Source organism: Bos indicus x Bos taurus, chromosome 17, assembly GCF_003369695.1.
Source record: "Bos indicus x Bos taurus breed Angus x Brahman F1 hybrid chromosome 17, Bos_hybrid_MaternalHap_v2.0, whole genome shotgun sequence".
Classification (NCBI taxonomy): Eukaryota; Metazoa; Chordata; class Mammalia; order Artiodactyla; family Bovidae; genus Bos; species Bos indicus x Bos taurus.
Genome location: NC_040092.1, coordinates 33,108,146 through 33,130,678, shown reverse-complemented (window position 1 = coordinate 33,130,678; position 22,533 = coordinate 33,108,146). Strand labels below are relative to the sequence as shown.

The following is a 22,533-nucleotide window of genomic DNA, read 5'->3' as shown; positions in this document are numbered from 1 at the left end:
AATCTTCTCGATCATCCAGCATTTAAACTCTGTAGAAGGTATCTTCAAACTTGCCCATTGTTGTTAATCAGTTGCTAAATTGTGTCTGACTCTTTGTGACCTCATGGACCATAGTCCACCAGCATCCTCTGTCCATGGGATTCTCCAGGCAAGATTACTGGAGTGGGTAACCATTTCCTCCACTAGGGGATCTTCCCAACCTAGGGATCGAACCTGTGTCTCCTGCACTGACAGGTGTATTCTTTATCACTGAGCTACCAGGGCAGCCCTAAAAGATCCCGAAGTGTCCTAAATGGAAAATGCCTCTGTCTTACAAATACAAATGCCAAGAGAAAGAAAGCAGCCCCCATTTCTCACCAGGCCAGATCTATGCATTAGGCTGAGCTGAGGTTCCCCGTGGAGCAGAATTTCCGCTGTACGTGGCAGCTGAACTGACTACTGGGTGCCTTCTGGGCAAAGGGGTAAGGGGCAGCTAGTACACCTCGGTCTGTGCCCCTCCCAGACTGCCCATCACTTTGCAGGTATCTTTGTGAGAAAACAAGGGATGGGAATGGGCGCTGCATCTACCCATGTGTCCCTTGCCTGCACCCTGGTGGCACTGGGATGAAACCAAATAAGCCAGTCACCCTGAAGTAGTCTATGGTGTCATGGTCTCCACGCTAAACCCCACTGGACACGAGCCCAAACCCAGGACTGCACTGTGTGCTGTAATAACAGGAAAGGCTAGCGTGTCTCAGGATGCTATGTGCCCCTGCAACCTGCCCTGCTGTGCTGGCACAGGAAGCCTATCTGCATTCCAACTGGACCTGCAGCCACTTTAAGGAGAAACTCACGTGTGTTGGTGGCCGGCTCACACTGCAGGGATAGCGTCTGAAGACTCTCCTCATCCATCTCGAGCTCCAGATTGGACAGGTACTGCTTCACTTTGCGAGCCATCTGGGCATCTTCATATAGCTTTTTGGCATTGAGAAAGGAGCTACGACGCACCCGCTTTTTATGCCCACCTGTCTGAGCAACATCTAGCACGGTTGCGTTTGTACTACCCTGGCTGAGCGACCTGGAAGATGAAAAGGCAGAGATGCAGCTCGCTCCAGCACAGGGTCACCGTACCCACAGAAAACGTGCCAAGACTTCTCTAACAGTCTAGTTCAAGAGGCCACATGCCTCATTCTGGTAAGTAAACTGTCACAAAGGAATATAGAATCATATCATATTTATACAGATTAAAATATAATATATAGATTTAAATGATTTTTTTTCAAATTAAAAAGAATTCTACATACACTATATGTATACATATACGTTTGGTACTTGTTCTGTTTGAACTAAAAATTCTACTTTTTTGCCTATAGAAAGCATCCAAGGCAGTTCTCTTGTAGAAGCCAGCAATTAATAATTATTATATATAAAAGCTCATGCAAGAATACACAGTTACAATAATTAAGAGTGACATTATATTTATTTCTCCTAAAAGGGATGTCTTACATAGATTTAAAGAAATTTACCCACAATGTTCACAATTGTTTTCTTATTGCTTGGGTTAAGTGTAGTGAGTTTTTCAAGTAATATGGTCAATTTGTTAATAAAATGGTCATGCAAATGTAAAAACACATGTACAGGAACTAGCATATGAGTTGTTAAGAATTATTTTTGAAAAGGACTGGTTTATAGAATGAAAACAGTAGTTAGTTGAGCTGTAAAAAATTTAGTTTTAACATGTAGGGGCACCTTCTGTATTACATAGATTGACTTCACAAAAATCTGTGCAACAGTATTTAAATTGCACAATTTTCCCTTCTAACATCCTTTCTCCCCTCACCCCAGGTTAGACTTTTCTCATTTCAAAACACACAAATTGTATTAAAATTAAATCTTTTTGAAAGCTCAGGAGTAAGGCTTGGCCTGTGGTTCCCCAGAACAGTCATCAGTCATTTCACAGCTCTCATGGGTCATGACCTCAAAAGCAAAAGCCCCAGTAGATTAAACTTGAAGTCAGTTTGCCAACTGAAATTCTGCTAGAGCAAGAGGGTTAAGAAAAAAAAAAATGCAAAAATGCAAAGCGTCAGGAAACACAGCGGGTAAGAAAAACACAATGCCATGAGCAGGATGAGAACTGTGTGGGTGTGCAGTGCCCCCACCACTTACCCCAGACTCCTCCACTTCTTCTTCCTGTAAGTGAGAGCCGTGGAGGTTGAAGCATGGGTGTAGAGAGAGACAGAGAGATCACAAGCTCAGAAAGAAAGGACCAGACTTCTGGATAAGCAGTACTAGAAGCCCACAAACCATAAACTGCATAATCGCCTCACGCACACACACAACTGGACCAGCAATAGCTTTCTGGCTCAAAAGACAAATAAAAGTAAATATTCTGTTGTAAAGACTTTTCGTTCTCTCTTTCACTGGATTCATCATTTTTGGCTACACTGACAGCTCAATCCATTGTGTGGACAGTGAGACAATACCACTTGGATCATTTACATATTTTAGTTCATACTATCAATTATGCCTTTTAGTTCTGTAAATCAGCATTCTGAAAAATAAGAATAGTTGTGTCTCATGGTCAATGAAAAGTGTCTGAGGGACAAACTGTTTTCACTGACAGCCCAAAGTGCACCAGATGTGGAATCAGATAGTCATTCTGAATTATAGCTCAATGGAGATTCTGTACACACCCTGATAAATCTCGCCACAGATGGATGTATTCAAAACCTTCTCTCATTGATTAGGAAGCTCTAAGCTCAACCTTCTCTAACCCCAGGAACACTGCTGAGGGAGACACTCACCGAGTCCTGAACATGAGGGCAGGGTCCATGTTCACAGAGGCCATTCGGCCAACGTGACGTATTTCCTTTGCAATCATTCTTAGCTTCTCAAAATTGACCAGCCCGTCAACCTTGGAGTCATTCCCTGTAATTGGTAAAGAAGGAAAGGGGAATCACATGGCATTCATCCTATACCTCCACCGGTGGAGACAGAAACCTTCCAACTTATATATTTACCTTCGTGAAGGAACGTAAGATCCTTCTTGATCACTGGGAACAGGGGGATGATAGGAGGCTGCAGGTTCTGACTGTTGAGGACATTGCGGTATTTTGCCATGTTTCTGGAAGGATCAAACAGGTCTTGGAGATCTTGAAACAGCTTTTCGTATTTATTGGGAAGTTTCTCCCAGGTAGTTCGCAGTCTTGCCACCGGCGCCAGGTTTAGGCCACTGAGAGGGAAAAAGAAAAGTGGTATAAAATTAAATGACTTGTCCTATTGAAGGAAGCTAAGAATGTATTGCTTATTTATTAACACAGAACACTTCTGCGTGCATGCTGTGTATACACAGGAATGTATAGGATTCAAAGGACTATTAATAATTCTGGGTAATGAGAACTGAAGATGGAAGCAGGGACAGGGCCTTGGGGTTTTCCTCTTTTTCCGTTTATAGCCTCTGGTCTGTCTACTGCAGGCAGAACTACTACAATGTCAAGTGTCATGAGGGCAGCGCTGTGTTTCACTGCATGATCTCCGTACATCAAGTACTTGGCACCAAGCAGGCATTTGATAAAGTAGATTAACAAATATCCTGTGACACTGGGTCATTTGTAGAGACGTGGATGGACCTAGAGTCTGTCGTACAGAGTGAAGTAAGTCAGAAAGAGAAAAATAAATATCATATAATACTGCTTATGTGTGGAATCTAGAAAAATGGTACAGGTGAACCTAGTTCTAGGGCAGGAATAGAGATGCAGATGTAGAGAATGAATGTGTGGATATGAGAAGGAGGGGGATGAATTGGGAGATTAAGACTGACATATATTAATAAACACTACCATGTGTGAAATAGAGAGCTAGTGGGAAGCTGCTGTATAACACAGGAAGCTCACCTCTGCTCTGTGATGACCTAGAGGGGTGGGATGGGGAAGGAGGGGAGGGAGGTCCAAGAGGGAGAGGATATATGTATCCTTATGACTGACTCACTTTGTTGTACAAAAGTAAGGAACACAATGTTGCAAAGCAATTGTACCCCCAAAAATATGTATATATATATATATATATATATATCTCCTATGATAATAATTTAAAAGCTATAAGAACAATAATAGTATGATCAAATTCTTAGACAGAAAAAATGACTAATTTAATCATCAGCATCAATTTTGTTCATTGTTTCAATCTGTATTTTCTTCCAGCCTCTAAGCACTTAGAGGAGAAGAAAATTAACATTTAGTAGGCATCCATCTGCTCTGTGCAACTGATGGAACTCTATACACATCATACTATTTAGGTTACTTGATAACTCTTTGGGTCATTGTTATTTTATATAGAAATAAATTGACATTCAGAGAAATTCAAATAATTTGCCCCAAGTCACAGAGCTAAAAAAAAAAAAAAGGCAAACACAGATTTTCTGGGCTTTAAATCAGCATACAAGGTTTTTTTTTTAAACTGAAGTACAGCTGATTTACAATGATGTGTTAGTTTCAGGTGTACAGCACAGTGATTTGTCATATATCAATACACTCACATACACATACATATATATCTGTTCTTTTTCGGATTCTTTTCTGTTACAGGCTATTACAAAATACTGAGTATAGTTCCCTATGCTATACAGTAGGGCCTTGTTGTTTATCTACTTTAAATATGTTAGTTGCTTGGTCGAGTCCAACTCTTCGTGACCCGGACTATACCCTGCCAGGCTCCTCTGTCCATAGAATTCTCCAGTCAAGAATAGTGGAATGGCTTGCCATTTCTTACTCCAGAGGATCTTCCTGACCCAGGGATCAAATCCAGGTCTCCTGAATTGCAGACAGATTCTTTACCATTTGAGCCATCAGGGAAGCCCATTTTATATATAATAGTGTATATATTTTAAACCAAACTCCTAAATCATCCTTCTCTCTCTCTCTCCCATTTGCTAACCATAAGTTTATTTCGTATGTCTATGGGTCTACTTCTGTTTTGTAAATAAGTGCATTTACACATAGATATATATATTTAGGTTCCACATATAAATGATACCATATGATATTTGTCTTACTCTGTCTGACTTTACTTAGTATAATAATCTCTAGGACCATCCATTATAAGAGACTTTAAATAAAGCGTTACAATTAGGATTCAGAGAAAAAGAATTATTCCATATGACGCAATTAAAAAACTACTACACTCCTACAAATTGTATGGCTTTCCTGGATTGATATAATATTTTTTAACCTGCAAACTGAATCAACTCTTACAATGAACGTGCTCTCACCTGATGATCGCAAACATGGAGTTAAAATTCTTGCACTCCCTACAGTGCAGAGCTATCTTGATGAAATGCTTAATGATCTTCATCCTCTTCAGCTGGTTTGTCTCCCGCAGAATCTCAGATGCTACCCAAAACGTCTCCTGGTTAATGACTTCCTCGAATGTCTTCAGGTTGGCACAGCTGGTTTTTGATTTGAGCTTGAATAAGTCATCGATGTACTCAGTGGGCTCGATGTTGCGGAAAAGCTCGAAGTTGCGCATGGAGAGCTGCGTGGCCACCTCCACGGTGCTGAGCTGCAGCAGTGAGATCTGGCTCTCTCGCAGCAGCTCCTGTGCATCCTCATCCGAGCAAAGGGTTTCCGTCTCCATGTTGTTTTTCAAGTAATACCTGTGAGAGACACAGAATCCAAAGCCTGAGCAGCAATCTCAAAACATTCCTGGAAGAACGCTGCTGTCTACAGAACAGCAATGAGAACGTGCTGCTGAATGATGCAGGGACCCTGCTTGGCAGACGGAGGGGGCAGTGGCTCCTCAGACGCCAGACCACAGAACCCCATCCAGAAGCCACTGATAGAAGCAAACACATCACACGGAACTGCATTTGTATCAACTGCAATCCATTTTCTACTACTCTTCCTTCCTTCTAGATTATTATTATTATTATTATTTTTTTTTTTTGGCTAATAAGGACAGAAAATAGCTGAACTTAGATAATCGGTTTAAATAAGGAAATGGGATCCAAGGAAGGAAGCGAGAATCCAACACAGAGTGACCACTCTGTTCCCCAGAGATTCTCTGTGACTACTGGTCCACCCAAGTTCACCTATTTATTTAAATACCAAAGGAACCTGTAAGCCATTTGCCTCTATTTGATGCTATGAGGAAAACGATCCTAAGACGGACTTTGACTTTCGAATATCTGATTTTCACAAAAACCCTACACATAAGTGGGGTGTGTGTTTTTCCTGCTTGTCAGATGAAGAAACAAAGGCTCAGAAAGATGAACACCAGCTGTAGAGAGAGCACTCAGGGTCACTGCGCCTTTCTCTTTGTCAGCAACTTGTCCAAAGAGAATGCAAATGTTTACTCTGTTAATTTTTTTTTTTTTACCGATTTTATAGAAAGATGCTTTCTTAAGCCAGACTCCATAAAGGAAGAAACAGAATGAGAATTGTGGTCCTGTCAAACTGGCCTTCTGCATATTTCGCCAAAGCTGACATGACAGAAGACACAGACCTCGGGGCTTGACAGTCATAGATGTTCTCAGCTTTGATTACTCACGAAGCCTGTGATGTGAATCCATTTATAATTTTGTTGAGCAATGACTGTGAATCAGGACTCTGCACCTCAGTGGAGATCTGGAGAACTCCATCATGATCACAGACAGATCAATGATATTTAAATGATAACAAGAAAAACGGACACTACCTACCAGAGTTGGGGCTGGCAATAAAGTGAAAGTGAAGAAGAGCAAGAAAGTTATAGCTGACAGAAAGAAAACAGAAGTTCGGAATGAATTAAATCAGGTTTAGATGTTTAACACAAAAGGCAGGAATACAATGAAACACTCCATATGATGAGAAAAAAAGAAAAAATGTGATTTATGAAAACACTCATTTTTCAGAAAGTGCAAAATCTAGTCATTATACGAAAGCCAAGACATAACTAGTTTTCCAACTTTCCCTAATTTGTGATTTGAGAATATCAATGGAAACACCATTTAAGAGACACAAAACCATCTGAGAGGCTGACAAAACCCCATACAATGTTTTCCTGCAAATACAAGGCAGCAGAAGACCAAGCCCTGAAGCAACTAGGCTTTGGTTCCAGTGTTAAGGATATTTCATTAGTGTCATGAACAATAATAGGCAGCTTTAGCCAACCACACTGTCATAGATATCTCCACCTAAACAAATGGAGCTCCTAGAAAAGTCAGGTAGGCAGAAGCAAATGGCAGAAGACGGTGGAAGGTGTGCTGTGAATGTGCATCTCCCAGGAGATGGCTGTGCCTTTCTGCCAGCCCCGTGTCCTGATGGGAGCACAAGCACTGGTGAGCAGCAAGGAACGGTCAGGTCACAGCACCCTTGTTTTGCACAAGTTCCTAAGAGATCCTTGTGAGGGTCAACCGTCTACTGTGTGCATTCCCTTTGATACGGCAATGCTCAGTGAATGAGGCAAATCTTCTTTTTAATCTTCAGGGATACTTATTTTAAAAACCCTTCGAAAGCGTTCACCGGCCATTGGTGTGGGATTTGGGGAGGTGGGGGTAGAGAAATCCAACAGGATGAAGAACGTCTACCTTCCGCTCAGCTGTATTCTGTCAGCAAGTTTGGAAAGCTGATCTGGAAGCCTTCTTTGCTTGATCACTCCCTCTGGTGTGACAGAGACTTCACAGAGCGAGTACTGATCTGGGGTGGCGGTCACGGCAAACTCCCGGATGGCCTGAACGACCACTTCCTTCGCCGTAGTGTCCTTACTGATCATGATGTATCGGCTTTGCTGGTCAGCCTTGAAAACCCTTAGCACTTGATCTGGCAAATCTGGTGGAAAGAAGAGTCATATGTCAGTAGAAAGGATTTCAGTACATGGTAATAAAATTAAACAAAGCAATGTGAAAAAAATTCTCAGAAAAGACAATGCTAAACTTCCATCTCTCCCTTACATCAGCAATTCTTCTTCAAAGATTGATTCAGTCAACATACAGGCACACTGAATGAACACATTTGCCCTAGGATAACCAAATGATCCACAGACAAACAGATCAGATCACAATAGCAGCAGTTAAAGTTGTCAGGTTGGCAGCAGAAAGGAAAAAATTTAAATCTAAAGTTCATCTTTATTATATTGAAAAATCCAGGAAGCTGATCTAAAATATGCCTCTTACTTTTTATTTAATATGACCTGATAATATCTGCATGATACTATATTAACTTCATTTTATGAAAGGGAACATCTGAGAGATCCATTTGCTTGTGGGCATACTAAATTAGTCTGAGTAATAATAAAAAAACCAGTTCCAACTGTTTGAAATTTAATCATGACTTTTAGCATCTGACAGAGTCCATGCCAAAGCAAGAGAGATACATATAGCATTACCATTACATTAGGGGGGGAAAAAGAGAAAAAAACAAATCTATACGAGTGGTGCTCACCAGGAGTAGCACTGAAGTCTAAAATGCGATGGTGTGACTGCAGTAAGTCAGGATTACTGGACGATAAGGTTCCGCTGACAGGCAGTGCAGTTGGGATGTGCTTAGTCTGCCTTAATCCTACTATGCTGTCATCTTGAGACTGACCAATCCCGATATCACTGAACCAAGAAACAAGGTACAAAATAAATGATCAGCAACTTAAAAAGTTATGACTCACCAATAGATAGTGCACGGTTTAAGAAATAAACCATATTTCAGAATACTAGCAGTTAATGTACAAATATTAATAAATTTGATTGTAAATTACAAAAGCTGCTACTGCTTGTGTATCCAACTCAAGTGCATGTTTCTCTAAAACCTGTCTTTTTAACTAGATGAATCATAACGAGTATTAGTAGTTTCTGAGTTACAGACATATATTTAAGAAAAGATAAGTCCGAGTTAGTCATGGAAATAGAGTTAAGAAAAAGCACATTTTAAGAAAGGCATTTAGTCACTCAATTGATGACTTCTGCCTCAGAATGATAAGTTGTTTTATAATCTTATCTTTAAGAACTGAAGAAATTGAGTAAAATGAATGGAGGAAAAAAAGTCCAAACTGTCCCAATTTCATCCTCCAGTGTTTCAGAGAGATAAATGAGATCACAATAGAGTCAAATGTAAAGAGAGCCTGACACAGACATTATTTCTTAATTATATGGAGCATAAAAAAGTAGTGGTGCATGGTGACATTTCTTGGCACCAAAGAAGAGGCAGTGGAAATCCAATGACTCACTTTTACTTTTAACTCTCTACTTAAAATTTCTAGTTCTAGATTTAAGCTCCAAGAGTACTGCTTACTATTGATAGCTACAAACTCACTTCCATTTATAAAAGCCTGGGCATAACTCTTGAAACATGATTTAATAATACATAAAAACTATTTCTAGATTTGAAGGGCCAACTATTTCCAAAACAAAACATCAGAATAAAGCAGTAAGCACAAACACAAAATTAACAGAACACAAGCAAATGGTTATAGTTCTGACCAATTTCTATAAGTACCTTGAAGAGAAAGAAGATCATACTACGGTTGCGACATAAATCAAGGCGTCATAAAATTAAGATGCAGCATCATTACGTTTTTAGACATGACAGCTTGATCATAATACCTACTACCTACCATTTTTAATGGCTGTGCAAAAGAAAGAAAGAAAGAAAAACCTAGCAGCATTCTTCCTTTTTATTTGGGAGAGAAATGGAAATTACAAAGGCGAGTAAGTAAGGACAAGACTTGGGATGATGTTAGTATAAATTCTTCAAAACTCTATGTGAACATGGTCCAGAGATCCCACTCCTGGGCATATATCTGGAGAAAACACCAATCTGAAAAGACATATGCACTCCATTTACATTTACACTGCAGCACTATTTACAATGGCCAGGACATGGTAACAACCTAAGTGCCCATGAACAGAAGAACGGATAAAGAAGATGTGGTATACACACACAATGGCATATTTCTTAGCTATAAAAAAGGAAGAAATAATGCCACTTGTAGCAATATAGGTGGGACCTAGAGATGAGCATACTAAGGGAAGGAAGTCTGACGAGAATGACAAATCTACTATATTGCTTATGTGTGGAATATTAAAAAAAAATGATACAAATGAACTTATTTACAAATCAGAAATAGACTCATAGATATAGAAAACATATGGTTACCAAAGGAGAAAGGGGAGGGGGAGGAATAAATTAGGAGTTTGGGATTAACATATGCACACTACTATATATAAAACAGATAACAAGGACCCTCTGTATATAGCACAAGAAACTATACTCACTCTCTTATAATAATAATGGAAAAGAATCTAAAAAAGAATGAATACACAAACATATATACTTATAAAACTGAATCACTTTGCAGTACACCTGAAACTAAGAAATATTATAAATCAACTAGATTTCAATAAAAATTTAAAAAATTCTTAGCTATATTCATAACAAAACTATATTTCTATTTAAGTGCATAGAGGTATGTATATATAGACAAAAAGGATTAATGTCCATTAAAACATTCACATTATTAGTGGAATTTTATCTTTCAACCTTATAAAGCAGCCTTTACTGCCCAAAATATGAAAGGTCATACAGGACTCGAGACAACTGTGTGGACTCAGGCCAAAGACAGAGTCAACTGGGCTCCTGTGGCGCAGATGCTATTAGTACTGGTCAGACACTCTGGGCATCCCCCAAAGGTGGCCTTCTTCAGACCCGTTTCCCAGCAACATGTCACACCCAACATGGTGATCTAACACTCTACTCTCACCTATGTGTCTGCCATCCAGACACAAGAGTACTCCTGGATTGAAACTGTGTTAAAGTACAGATCAGGCTCAGAAAGGTCCACCTCTGAGCGCAGCCTCTTCCTGCTGGACCTCTGGAACTCTGTCATTGTTACTGAGATTTTTTTGACCTTGGTTAACTTTGTATGTAGTCTGTTGGCTTATTCTCTCTTTCCTCTGGGTTCAGCAGTGTTTCTCCACTTACTCAACAACTGGACCTGAGCTCTACTGTCCTCTACTGTCCTCCCCCCTCTACTCACATCCCTCTACTAGGGCTGTCCTTGCCAGGTGGCCACCGTCTGGCACCTTAGCTTCTGTGATACTGATAATGTTTGAGAGAGAGAAAAAACCCAAAAAAACAGTATATCTAGAATATTTATCTGCTTGACTACTTTGATAAGCTTTGTTAGAAAAAAAAAAATCTTTGTAAACATATGCTGATTATTAGGAAAGATTTGCAATTTTCAGGCAAGAGTACTGGAGTGGGGTGCCATTTTCTACTCCAGGGGATCTTCCCGACCCAGGGATGGAAGCTGCATATCTTGCATCTCCAGCACTGGCAGTCAGAATCTTTACAACTAGCACCTAGGAAGCCCCAAGTAATGACTACTATTAAATCAAGTCTCTGCTGCTGCTGCTGCTGCTAAGTCGCTTCAGTCGTGTCCGACTCTGTGCGACCCCATAGACGGCAGCCCACCAGGCTCCCCCGTCCCTGGGATTCTCAAGGCAAGAACACTGGAGTGGGTTGCCATTTCCTTCTCCAATGCATGAAAGTGAAAAGTGAAAGTGAAGTCGCTCAGTCGTGTCCGACTCTTCGCAACCCCATGGACTGCAGCCTACCAAGGCTCCTCCATCCATGGGATTTTCCAGGCAAGAGTACTGGAGTGGGGTGTCATTGCCTTCTCCAAATCAAGTCTATATACCAACATAAAAGATCCTACAGTCTACTGAGCCTTCTTTTAAATATAATTATTCTTCTCAATTATATTACATATATAGATGATTTCAAATATTTTTCATATAAAATGTTTATTTTTTTTGAGTTACAACTGCTTTACAATGTTGTGCTAGTTTCTGTTGTACAACAAAGTGAATCAGCCATATGCATACATATATCCCCTCCCTCTAGGACTTCCCTCCCACCACCTGCCACCCCACCCTCCCCCATCCCACCCATCTAGTTCATCAAAGAGCAGAGAGATCCAAATTTAAACTACAATGAGGTATTGTAAACTCACACCAGTCAGAATGGCCATTATCAAAAAACCTCAAACAATAAATGTTGGGGAGGATGTGGAGATAAGGGATCCTCTTGCACTATTGGTAGGAATGTAAACTGATAAAGCCACTAAGGAGGTTCCTTATAAAACTAAAAACGGAGCTACCATATGACCCAGCAATCCCACTACTGAGCATATACCCTGAGAAAACCATGATTCAAAAAGACACATGTGCAGCCTCAATGTTCACTATAGCAGTATTTACAATAGCCAGGATTGTAACTGACATCACTGACAGATGAATGGATAAAGATGTGGTCCATAATGAAATGTTTAAATGAGTCATATATGTTCTTCAATGTAAATTATTTAAGATGTCTCCTTGGTGCTTCCAAATCAACGATCTATTTATCATCCTTTTTTCTTTTCCCTTTTCTAGATTTTGAGTATCTTTCCAAATACACATAATAATGTTATATATCCAAATACACATAGTAATATTATGCACAGTATTCTTATCCTGTGTCCTTTGCCAACACCCTGTACTAGGGATGGATTTCATCTCAGCTCTTGCATGTCACATTTCTATTAATACTCACCAGGGTCATGCTGACTTGTGTTAGATTGTTTTAAAGGTTCATATTTAACTCATGGTCAGATATAACTCTGTTTTTTTTTTTTTAGTTATTGTGCTGCTAATAATTCTACATTTAAGTAATTTTCTTATCCACTTAAAAATGTGTTTTTCATTATGAAGGGTGACTTAAAAAATCAATTCCTATTTTCTGTAATGCCAGCAGGCCTAATCCACTGTCTCTTACAAACTTACTTGGTACAACCACACTCTCAAGTCTATAAATACTGCCATTGTACACACTGCTGATCCTTAGGACTCTGCTGTAGCAGTCTTTTCTAGCTAATATGAAAGAATCAATCATTATAGTTTAATAGGGACATAAGTTTGATATTCAATCCACTAACAGCATATTCTAGAACATAGCTCTCAAATCTTTGTATGAAATTTTTATCAGAAATGGAATTAGAAAAGACTCGATAAAGTCTGAATGGTTATATGTATTGCTCCTTTGTAAGACCTATTAGATCATGAAAGAAAGAAAAACAATAACCCTTATGTTTTCAACTTATCTCATATTACTGTAGTTACAGGAATATATAATAAATAAATTGTGGGCACCTATGTAATTTAATATTTTAAAAAATTTTGACTGATGGCAATTGGGATTTATGGGGCTTCCCAGGTGGTTCACTGGTAAAGAATCCACCTGCCAAGCAGGAGATGTGGGTTGGATGCTTGGGTTGGGAAGACTGCCCCGAAGGAAATGGCAAACCCATTCCAGTCTTTTTGCCTGGGAAATCTTATGGACAGAGGAGCCTGGTGGGCTCAAAGAACTGGACACAACTTAGTAATTAAACCACCACCACCAACTGAAGTTTATAAAACATCCACAGACCTAGAAGAAGCTAAAGTGAAAAAAAAAGTGAGCAAACAAGCAAAGTTTTAAAAGTGTGACACTTGCAACTCTGTCTGGTATGAGCTGTTGGCATAAACGAACAGCCAAGAAGAGATTCAAGAATACACCTGACATGCTGACTGCAGAGCCCAGCAGGAGGAAAAAAGGAGTTCTGTGCTTGGTTGGTGATGTCTTGTCAACAGTTAAGTAACTGAAAACAGGAGACAGAAGCAAAAAGAGAAAGGCAAGAGTAGATAGTAGCAGCTGGGAGCCGCAAAAACTCAGTTGGCAAAAGCAGATGCTGACGGTGGAAAACACACCTAGAAACAAAGAAACAAGAGCAGAAACAACCCCATCATGCCAGGGGGGGAGACAGGAGTAAAGTCACATTCTTGCTTTTTAAAAGTCCAAATGAGAAATAAAGTAGTTCAAACAAAGAAATGCTAACTATCTCTAAGAAGATTGGAGTAGGCAAGCAAGTGGCAAAAATGGGGTAAAAACAATTGTCCAGTTGCCTCTAAGATAGCTCTGCCATAAAAGCTAAAACAATTTTTACACTCCTGAGTAAACATTACATCATTACCTTCGCTTATTATTTTAATACAATAATAGAATGCAGAGAAAATTTATACAGACACTCACTTATATGGTTTCTGTGGCAAGATACTGATCCGAGTCTTGTCGAGTATCTTTTTGAGCTTGTTCCTTCCCCCAACAGTGTTGGCTTTGCTTTTCTTATTTACTTTTTCAAGTCCTATCACTTGCTCTACATCTACTGCGAGATCTGGAATGGAGTAGCGACTGGCCTTTTTGATGTCTCCAATTTTAGGGAGGTGAGGGGCACCATTTCTCTTCTCTTCTGATAATCTTGTTAGAAGTTCTTTAAATACTAAAGAGGAAACAGACACCGAAAAACATCCATTACTGGAAATCTGAATAATTCAAAGACAACTGTAGAACTTGGAAATAGATACTAAGTATAGATCGCCATGATCAAAACTGTAATCCTGTAGAAAAACACTCCTACAAGGAATGAATGACACCAAGAATCTGTTTTGTATGTTTTCTGCCATGTCTACTCAGAATGTATTTATTGACAGATTTTTATTCTTTACAATAAAATATTTATCAATAAAAATATCAATAAAATTAAATGTTATGGTCCTCAAGTAAGTAGGCTTTTATTTAAATCTAATTATATGCTTATATAATTAATTCTGTATCTATGCATTTTACTATAAATTTTCAATTCTTATGATGCTTGAATTATAAGCAATGACTTTTCATGATTAAGACATAAATGTTTAAATAAAAGACCAAAAGGAGAAAAATGAGACTATGCAAAAAATGCAAAATACTTACCAAATAAATTGGTTTTCACAGTGATAGATAAATGTGTGTTATTTCTAAGAATTTCCATGGCTTTTGATAGCTGAATATTTTCAAAGTTTTGACCATTTACTTCTAGTATCTAAAAATGAAGTTATAAAATTAATTTCAGTTTCCCAATTGACTGAAGGAAAAGAAGACACCAGTGTTCACCATTACGTTTGCAACTAGAAATGCCATACCTGATCCCCTCGTTTCAAGCCCGCTTCTGTTGCTTTGCTAGCTGAATCTACACTGTCAACAAAGATTCCAAATCCTTTCTCTGAGCCTCCAAGTAAGATAAAAGGCAAAGGAGCTTCTCGGGCTGGTTTCGTTAGCGTCATCAGTCTTCTTTTTGCTTTAGCTGCACATGCAATATTTAACAGCCTTAGATGTCCACCCATTTTCTACAAGAGTTCAAAAAGAGTGGTTTCAAGGATGGGCTGAATAAAATGAACTGAAAGCTGTGGTTAAAAACAAAATCACAAATATTACCTCTCTTTCCAGATTATTTTCAAATTCTTCTAGAAATCGAGTCATTGCAGGATCTCCTTCAAAGTCATTGAAGTGATTATTCACCCACAATAATACTACCCGCGTAACCTGAAAAATCAATTAATTTTTAATAGGTTTTCTTCTTTCTAGTGCTAAAGATTTGTGGTTAAGGTCATTGCAAAAAAAGATATCCAACAAACAATTTACCTAACAACAATGAACACGAAAAACAATAACAAAACCTTTAGATTTTATTGATGAGGATACCTTTCTGAAAATATATATTAATACTTTAAATTTGGACTTTATATTGAAGGATGGTAATTAATATATATCTGGCTTACTCTCAAAATATATTTGAAACAGGTCACAACAAAAACTAAAGGGAAAAAAAGAATCAAAATAAATTAATACACAAGAAGACAGAAACTTTAATATCTACAATTCTGCACAAAAAGTGAGTTGCCTTTCCTTACTCTGCTCACATGTTTTCACTGAGCCCTACACCTTTATACATCACAATACACACACTCAGCTATGGAATATTTGCTTTATACCAGCAAGAACTATGCAACCTTCATTAGACTATAAGTTCCATGAAGACAACCTTATCTGTTATGTTCTAAGGGCATCCTTAATATTTATAACAACACCTGGCTCAGAGTAAACTCTCAATAAAATTTTACCAAATGAAAGGAGTATAACTGCAACTTTAAATTAAAAAGCACTTGTTTTACTTTATGTGAGTTTAACTTTCTCAATCTTGAATAATAAGATCAAAGAAATTTTCCGTAGCATTGTTTTCAAGCATTAACTAACCTCTTAAAGCAGGAAAATGAAATATGCTATTCTAGCAGGAAAGAAACAGATGTGACAGTATGCATTTAATCTTTAAACTACAGTTAAAATACTGTTTACAGTTAAATACAGTGGGACAAAGTATAGTATATAATCTGAGAAAACACTCAGGAGTCAAGTTGATATTTATATTAATTTTTTGTCATTTATTATCACTATTGACCATTTTTCAAGTTGAAGAAACCAAGATTATTGTCTCTCCTGAACCTATATCCTTAATACCTGACCTTTTCATAAAATTAAAATTTTGTAGCTGAGACGCCACCTTAAACGTCTACTAGCCGTATTCCAGGTTAGAAAAACGAGATTTGTAAATCATGAATTGAATACTCCAACTACCGCCACCAATACCTTTAAGATGCAGTAAGAGATTGCTGTGAGCCAGACAGTACCAAGTTATTCGTCTTCACAACAACCCCAAAATGACACAGATTACTATTTTACAAATAAAGAGATGAGTGACAGGAGAAAAATGGCAGAGGAAATACTCAAAGCAAGTTTTACAGCAGAGGACCTTAGCTGAGGTCTTCTACGCCTGTGACTCTCAGATGATGACATGAAGAGCATCACTGTCCAATGACTGCTCTCAGGCCAAGGGGTAGTCAGCAGCAGGGCCAGCACTGGAGCTGGAAGCCTTTTGCTGTTTGTCCCCAGTTCTGGGTTTCCCACCCTGCCTCTCCCATGTCGGGCCTCATAGAAACAAGGCCATCATATGGAAGGAGAAATGAGTACAGGCTAGTTAATTCTCAAACCTCACAAGACTAGGAACTTCATCACCCTCTCTGGCCTTGAAAAAGAGCCTGACTCAAGAGCTGGTGAAGAGGATCAGCTCAGAATTATAAGACAGGGCCCTACCCACCCACACTGGTTGAGAGGAGATGCTGTTTTGGGGCAACGGAAAACCGATAACTTCTATGTGGTGTACACTGGCCAGCTACTGAACCAGAAGATGCACATTCCCAAGGAACCCAGGTGTTTGGGGGTTGTGTTTTAATAGAATTTTCAACAGAACTAGAGTCTAAACATTTGTTGAGGGGAAAGGAGATAGCAGAGGAGGATATGAAGCTCACTTCCTCCCAAAAATACATCAAAAATACATCAACATATGGAATGATTCTCACGGAAAATCTACTGAAACATTTGTTGTCCAATGTATTGGCTTTTGTGTTAAAAGAGAAAATTCTAGGGCTGAACTTAGAATCTATAATAAGAATTAGTATTTGTAGCATTCCTTTTCTTTTGCTTAAAAAGTACATTCTCTTAACCCACCAACATAATTTGAACATAACTGGTATAACAACTGTATATATTAAAGTTCTTTAACTTTATATCTGAATGTTTCACATTTGAAAGGAAACTAGAACGTATCTTCCAACCTTATCCCTGAGGCTCGGGTCATTAAACCACTCCAACAACTTTTTGCCCACTTCCATCGGGCTACAGAGAAAAGTCCTATAGGTCAACAGGAAGTCTTCTATGAACGTTGGATCCACCACTGAATGTTCTTCCACCAAATGCATCGTTAACCTTTCTGAGGTGCCCTGTAACAAATCAAACGTGTCATAAGCATCCTGCATGCGTGGCATCTACATGTACCTTGATTTCAAATCTTCAGCGTAAGATGAACTGGGTAGGAAGATATACAATAATGAATAAGACTCCTATTCATCACAGAAATTCAAAGATTCTTTACAACTGATACATTTAAGAGAAGTTACACTGAAAAATGAGGAGGGGGCATCCTAAATCATCACAAGCGATACTACCAAAACCCTCCTCCCTCGGGATGTGGCATGTTTGTCTCACCTTGATGACAATGTGCCCCTTTCTTGTTCCAGTCCGATCAAGCTCTCGGTGTTCCTTCACCATGACGATCTCTCCTTCCTCTTCAACTTTTTGCATGTTCTTTTCTACTTGGTTGAGGATACGGCAGTAATCTTGCTGGGCTATGCAGACAAACTAGAATAAAATGTAAGTCACATGTTAATGATAAAGTGCTTGCAAGAGACCTAGCTGCGCTAATGATTCAGTGTTTTAAATATTTAAGACTGACATTTTTCCATGTCTTTCCCATACTTTCTAAATGAGCTCGGTAATGAACCTTCATCAGACTTCTCTGCTTTTTAATGTATTTCTTCCTTGGTCAAGAAAAGTTTCATTTTTAGAATAATTATATGTAATTTATATTAAAAATCCTAACAATTAAAAATAATCAGAAGGTAAAATTAGAATATTCCTTCCTCGTGTCCCTTTTGTGATGATTAGAAAACACTGGGGGAGTAGAGTGGACTCTTAGGATAGATACCTAAAAAAAAAAAGATAGGATATATGCATGTGTATATATACATACATATATCTAGATATATGATTTACTTTGCTGTGCACCTGAAACTAACACAGCATTGTAAATTAACTATACACCAATAAAAATTAGAAAAAAAAAGTGCATATCCTTACAACTGTGGTCAGTCAGTCAGTTCAGTCGCTCAGTCATGTCTGACTCTTTGCAACCCCATGGACTACAGCATGCCCGGCCTCCCTGTCCATCACCAACTCCTGGAGTTTACTCAAACTCATGTTCGTTGAGTCAGTGATGCCATCCAATCATCTCATCCTCTGTTATCCCCTTCTCCTCCTGCCCTCAATCTTTCCCAGCATCAGGGTCTTTTCAAATGAGTCAGCTCTTCGCATCAGGTGGCCAAAGTATTAGAGTTTTAGCTTCAGCATCAGTCCTTCCAATGAATATTCAAGATTGATTTCCTTTAGGATGGAATGGTTGGATCTCCTTGCTGTCCAAGGGACTCTCAAGAGTCTTCTCCAACACCACAGTTCAAAAGCATCAATTCTTCGGCACTCAGCTTTCTTTATAGTTCAACTCTCACACCCATACATGACTACTGGAAAACCCATAGCCTTGACTAGACGGACCTTTGTTGGCAAAGTAATGTCTCTGCTTTTTAATATGCTATCTAGGTTGGTGGGCAGAGCAGCAAAAAACCTTTGGAGAGAGTCTATAGGTGGTTGTTTAATTATCTGTTAGGCTCATGGTCCTAACAGAACAGAAGAATATGGAAAGAATTCAGAATAGAAGGATGCAATAATGGATTTTAATCAGTCCATCAGGACAGCTGCTGGGCACTGTTTCTGGTTTAAGAATTTTAATGTGCCACCTGAATCCAGGGGACTAAGCTAAGGAGCCACCACTTTTTTTAGGCTGTGACTTTTTGTTTTACTATCAGTGGGCAGGTAAAAAACTGGGACTCTCTGATGCTTAAGAAATCCTAGCCTGCTAATCAAATCATCACAGAATTGCTTTTAAGAAGAAATTCTCTTAACTGCCCCCATCCTTCCTCACTGCGGCTTCTAGGGCCAGGTTAACTGATTCAGACATGAGCTTTACTACCTCTCACTGTGGAATCCTGAGAAAAGAACCTGTGGGTCTTATTTTGCATCTGAAAAGGGGAAATAATCCTAATAGCACCAGCCTCAAAGGGTTGTTGTGGAGGTTTAATGAAATAATCCAGGTGAAGCTCCTCCACTGTGCTAGATACATAATATATGCTTGATAAATTTTATTATGTAAAAATGATGTAAAAACATAATTATCACTTAGTGGGTTTTAAGAATTTGAAAAGATTTTGAGAGCAACAATTTTTTAAAAGATAATTTTAATAAATGATATCGAAATTCAAAGATATCCATGCAGTAGATATTATAAATGTGTGATTATATTATGAAAGAAATCAGCTTAGAAAGGCTGTTCAAAAAGATCCACAAAGGAAGCCACATACTTTTTAAGCTCAAATCATTATTTCTCATAACTGATATTAAGGTTAATCCTTGCTCTTAAAGAAGTTAACAAAAATGTGCACATCAAACAATTACTCCTCCATGACCTCAAAGATAAAAAAATTCAGGACTCAGGGCAATCCATTTAATTATATTTCTTAGTAGTTTTAAAGAAAGTGAAGAATGAATTCAAGAAATCACTTATTACACAAAGTAACCAGAAGCCAGTGAGGAGGTAAGAATAGATTTTTAACTTAAAATTTTTGTCTTCTCTGAATTTTGAATAATTTATTCTTATTTTAGAAATCATTTTTAGGGTAGGTCAAATATACTTCAATAAAATATACATATTTAAAATCGCAAAAAAATCATTTAGGAATGAAGGAAGAATGAACATTTCTTTTCTCCTTTAATGTGAAAGATTAAAAGAGAGGGAATGGCTAAATTATAGCACATGGCAGATAAAAGATGCTGCTGATGCTGCTAAGTCGCTTCAGTTGTGTCCGACTCTGTGTGACCCCATAGACGGCAGCCCACCAGGCTCCCCTGTCCCTGGGATTCTCCAGGCAAGAACACTGGAGTGGGTTGCCACTTCCTTCTTCAATGCATCAAAGTGAAAGTGAAGTCGCTCTGTCATGTCCGACTCCATATTCTTGATGTTACATTGTTTTTTAAAAAATTTTAAACCAAATATTGTAACAATGATTTTAATAGTGATGATGACATCATTATTATTACATTGTGGCTGCCTGACAGGAACTTTCTCACTTTATCCTCCCAACCTCCCATGGCATTCATGGGATGCCATGAAGGTGCTATTATCCCCACTGCACAGATGAAGAGACAGCCGTACCAACGTCATGCTAGTCTCCCAATGTCTCATAAGCATGTGCTCGCTAATTTAATATTATATACATGCATATAAAAATTGTGGAATATAACAAAATCAATTATTACTTTTTAAGAATTATTTATTTTTAAATAAAAAACGATGAATATTTTTAATGATAAAGGGTACCAATCACAAAGGAGAATGATTATTATTTCTGAGCAATGCAAATAACAAGCAATTTTCATTGTTTAACATACTTTTCTATATTTTACATACTTTCTGCATAATCAACAAAGCTTTTTTACAGAAGTAGCAGCAGCAGTTCACATGGAAGAAATAGCATACTACAACACTGCTTCTTCCACTGAGTTGGTTGATATAAAAAACTAATTTTTTTATTCGTTTAGATCAAAAAGTTAAAATTCAAAAAGCATAGGCTTTTGTTGTAAGCAATTATGGATAGCTAAGTAAAATTTTTTTAATGCCAAAAACTACCTCCAAACTCATATCTTTAACACTGACCACAGGTTTGCGTATATTTGAAACATGTGGTTCTTGCCTGAAAAATATTTTTAATTTTTTTTCTTTTTACAGGACAGCAAGTTGTTCTCAGTCTCCAAATAATTTTAGGTGTTCTTTCTTATACTCATTTTTAGAGAGCATAATTATATTGTTTATCTCCTAAAAAAGAAATATATCCTTGAGTTAAAACAAGTAGAGAGATAAAAAGAAAATGAATTTTGAAATGTACTATAATTAATCCTCTTGACTAAGGACTTAAAAGAAATTAGAATAAATTTGATTTGAAATTCTTAGTGTCTAGACAGACATTTTTGGCATTTCTTCTGCAGCAAACTGAAATACCATCCAAAAATGAAAAAAAAAAAAAAAAGAATCCCAAATTGAATTTCCAATATGGCCACACAGCACTGACATCGCAAAAGAAATACACTTTAGATGAAAACATTAATTATTTAATTAGCAAATTTATTTTTGCTTTAAGAAATTTTTAGATATAACATTAAATTCAAAGAAAAAATAGGTATGATAAAGCCAGTTGAAAATTTGTGAGTTGCCAACAAAGATCACCGACCCAACGGACGTGAGTTTGAGTAAACTCCAGGAGTTGGTGATGGACAGGGAGGCCTGGAGTGCTATAGTCCATGGGGTCACAAAGAGTTGGACAAGACTGAGCGACTGAACTGAACCAAGGTGTGTCTAGTCAAAGCTATGGTTTTCCCAGTTGTCATGTATGGATGTGAGAGTTGGACTATAAAGAAAGCTGAATGCCAAAAAATTGATGCTTTTGAACTGTGGTGTTGGAGAAGACTCTTGAGAGTCCCTTGGACTGTAAGGAGATCCAACCATTTCTTCCTAAAGTAAATCAGTCCTGAATATTCATTGGAAGGACTGATGCTGAAGCTGAAAATCCAGTATTATGGCCACCTGATGTGAAGAACTGACTCATTGGAAAAGACCCTGATGCTGGGAAAGACTGAAGGCAAGAGGAGAAGGGGACAACAGAGGATGAGATGGTTGGATGGTATCACCAATTCAATGGTCATGAGTTTGAGTAAACTCTGGTAGTTGGTGAAGGACAGGGAGGCCTGGCGTGCTGCAGTCCATGGGGCTGCAAAGAGTCAGACATGACTGAGCGACTGAACTGAAATGAACACAATTGTTTTAGAGAGGTTTTATCTTTAAGACGGCTATTCACCCTGTATGATCTTGCCACTCTGATATGAAATAAAAACTCAACTAAGCTTTCTCTTATAAAAGGGC

General features: G+C 38.2%; 1 protein-coding gene across 21 annotated transcripts in view; it reads right to left on the bottom strand.

Moving 5' to 3' along the window:
* The window catches only part of RAPGEF2 (Rap guanine nucleotide exchange factor 2), a 270,343-nt gene that overhangs the window by 14,005 nt on the left and 233,805 nt on the right, over positions 1-22,533 (bottom strand). For 20 of the 21 annotated variants that reach the window (XM_027567249.1, XM_027567250.1, XM_027567251.1 and 17 more), the window contains 13 exons: positions 17,937-18,089; positions 17,507-17,671; positions 15,273-15,380; positions 14,981-15,184; positions 14,772-14,880; positions 14,052-14,298; positions 8,394-8,551; positions 7,541-7,781; positions 5,246-5,629; positions 3,000-3,211; positions 2,784-2,907; positions 2,146-2,169; positions 834-1,057 (listed from right to left, as the gene is read on the bottom strand). In XM_027567249.1, coding sequence (XP_027423050.1) covers positions 834-1,057; positions 2,146-2,169; positions 2,784-2,907; positions 3,000-3,211; positions 5,246-5,629; positions 7,541-7,781; positions 8,394-8,551; positions 14,052-14,298; positions 14,772-14,880; positions 14,981-15,184; positions 15,273-15,380; positions 17,507-17,671; positions 17,937-18,089 — 2,353 coding nt within the window. The remainder of the gene's footprint in view (positions 1-833; positions 1,058-2,145; positions 2,170-2,783; positions 2,908-2,999; positions 3,212-5,245; positions 5,630-7,540; positions 7,782-8,393; positions 8,552-14,051; positions 14,299-14,771; positions 14,881-14,980; positions 15,185-15,272; positions 15,381-17,506; positions 17,672-17,936; positions 18,090-22,533) is intronic. The other variant, XM_027567253.1, reaches the window with a different exon arrangement.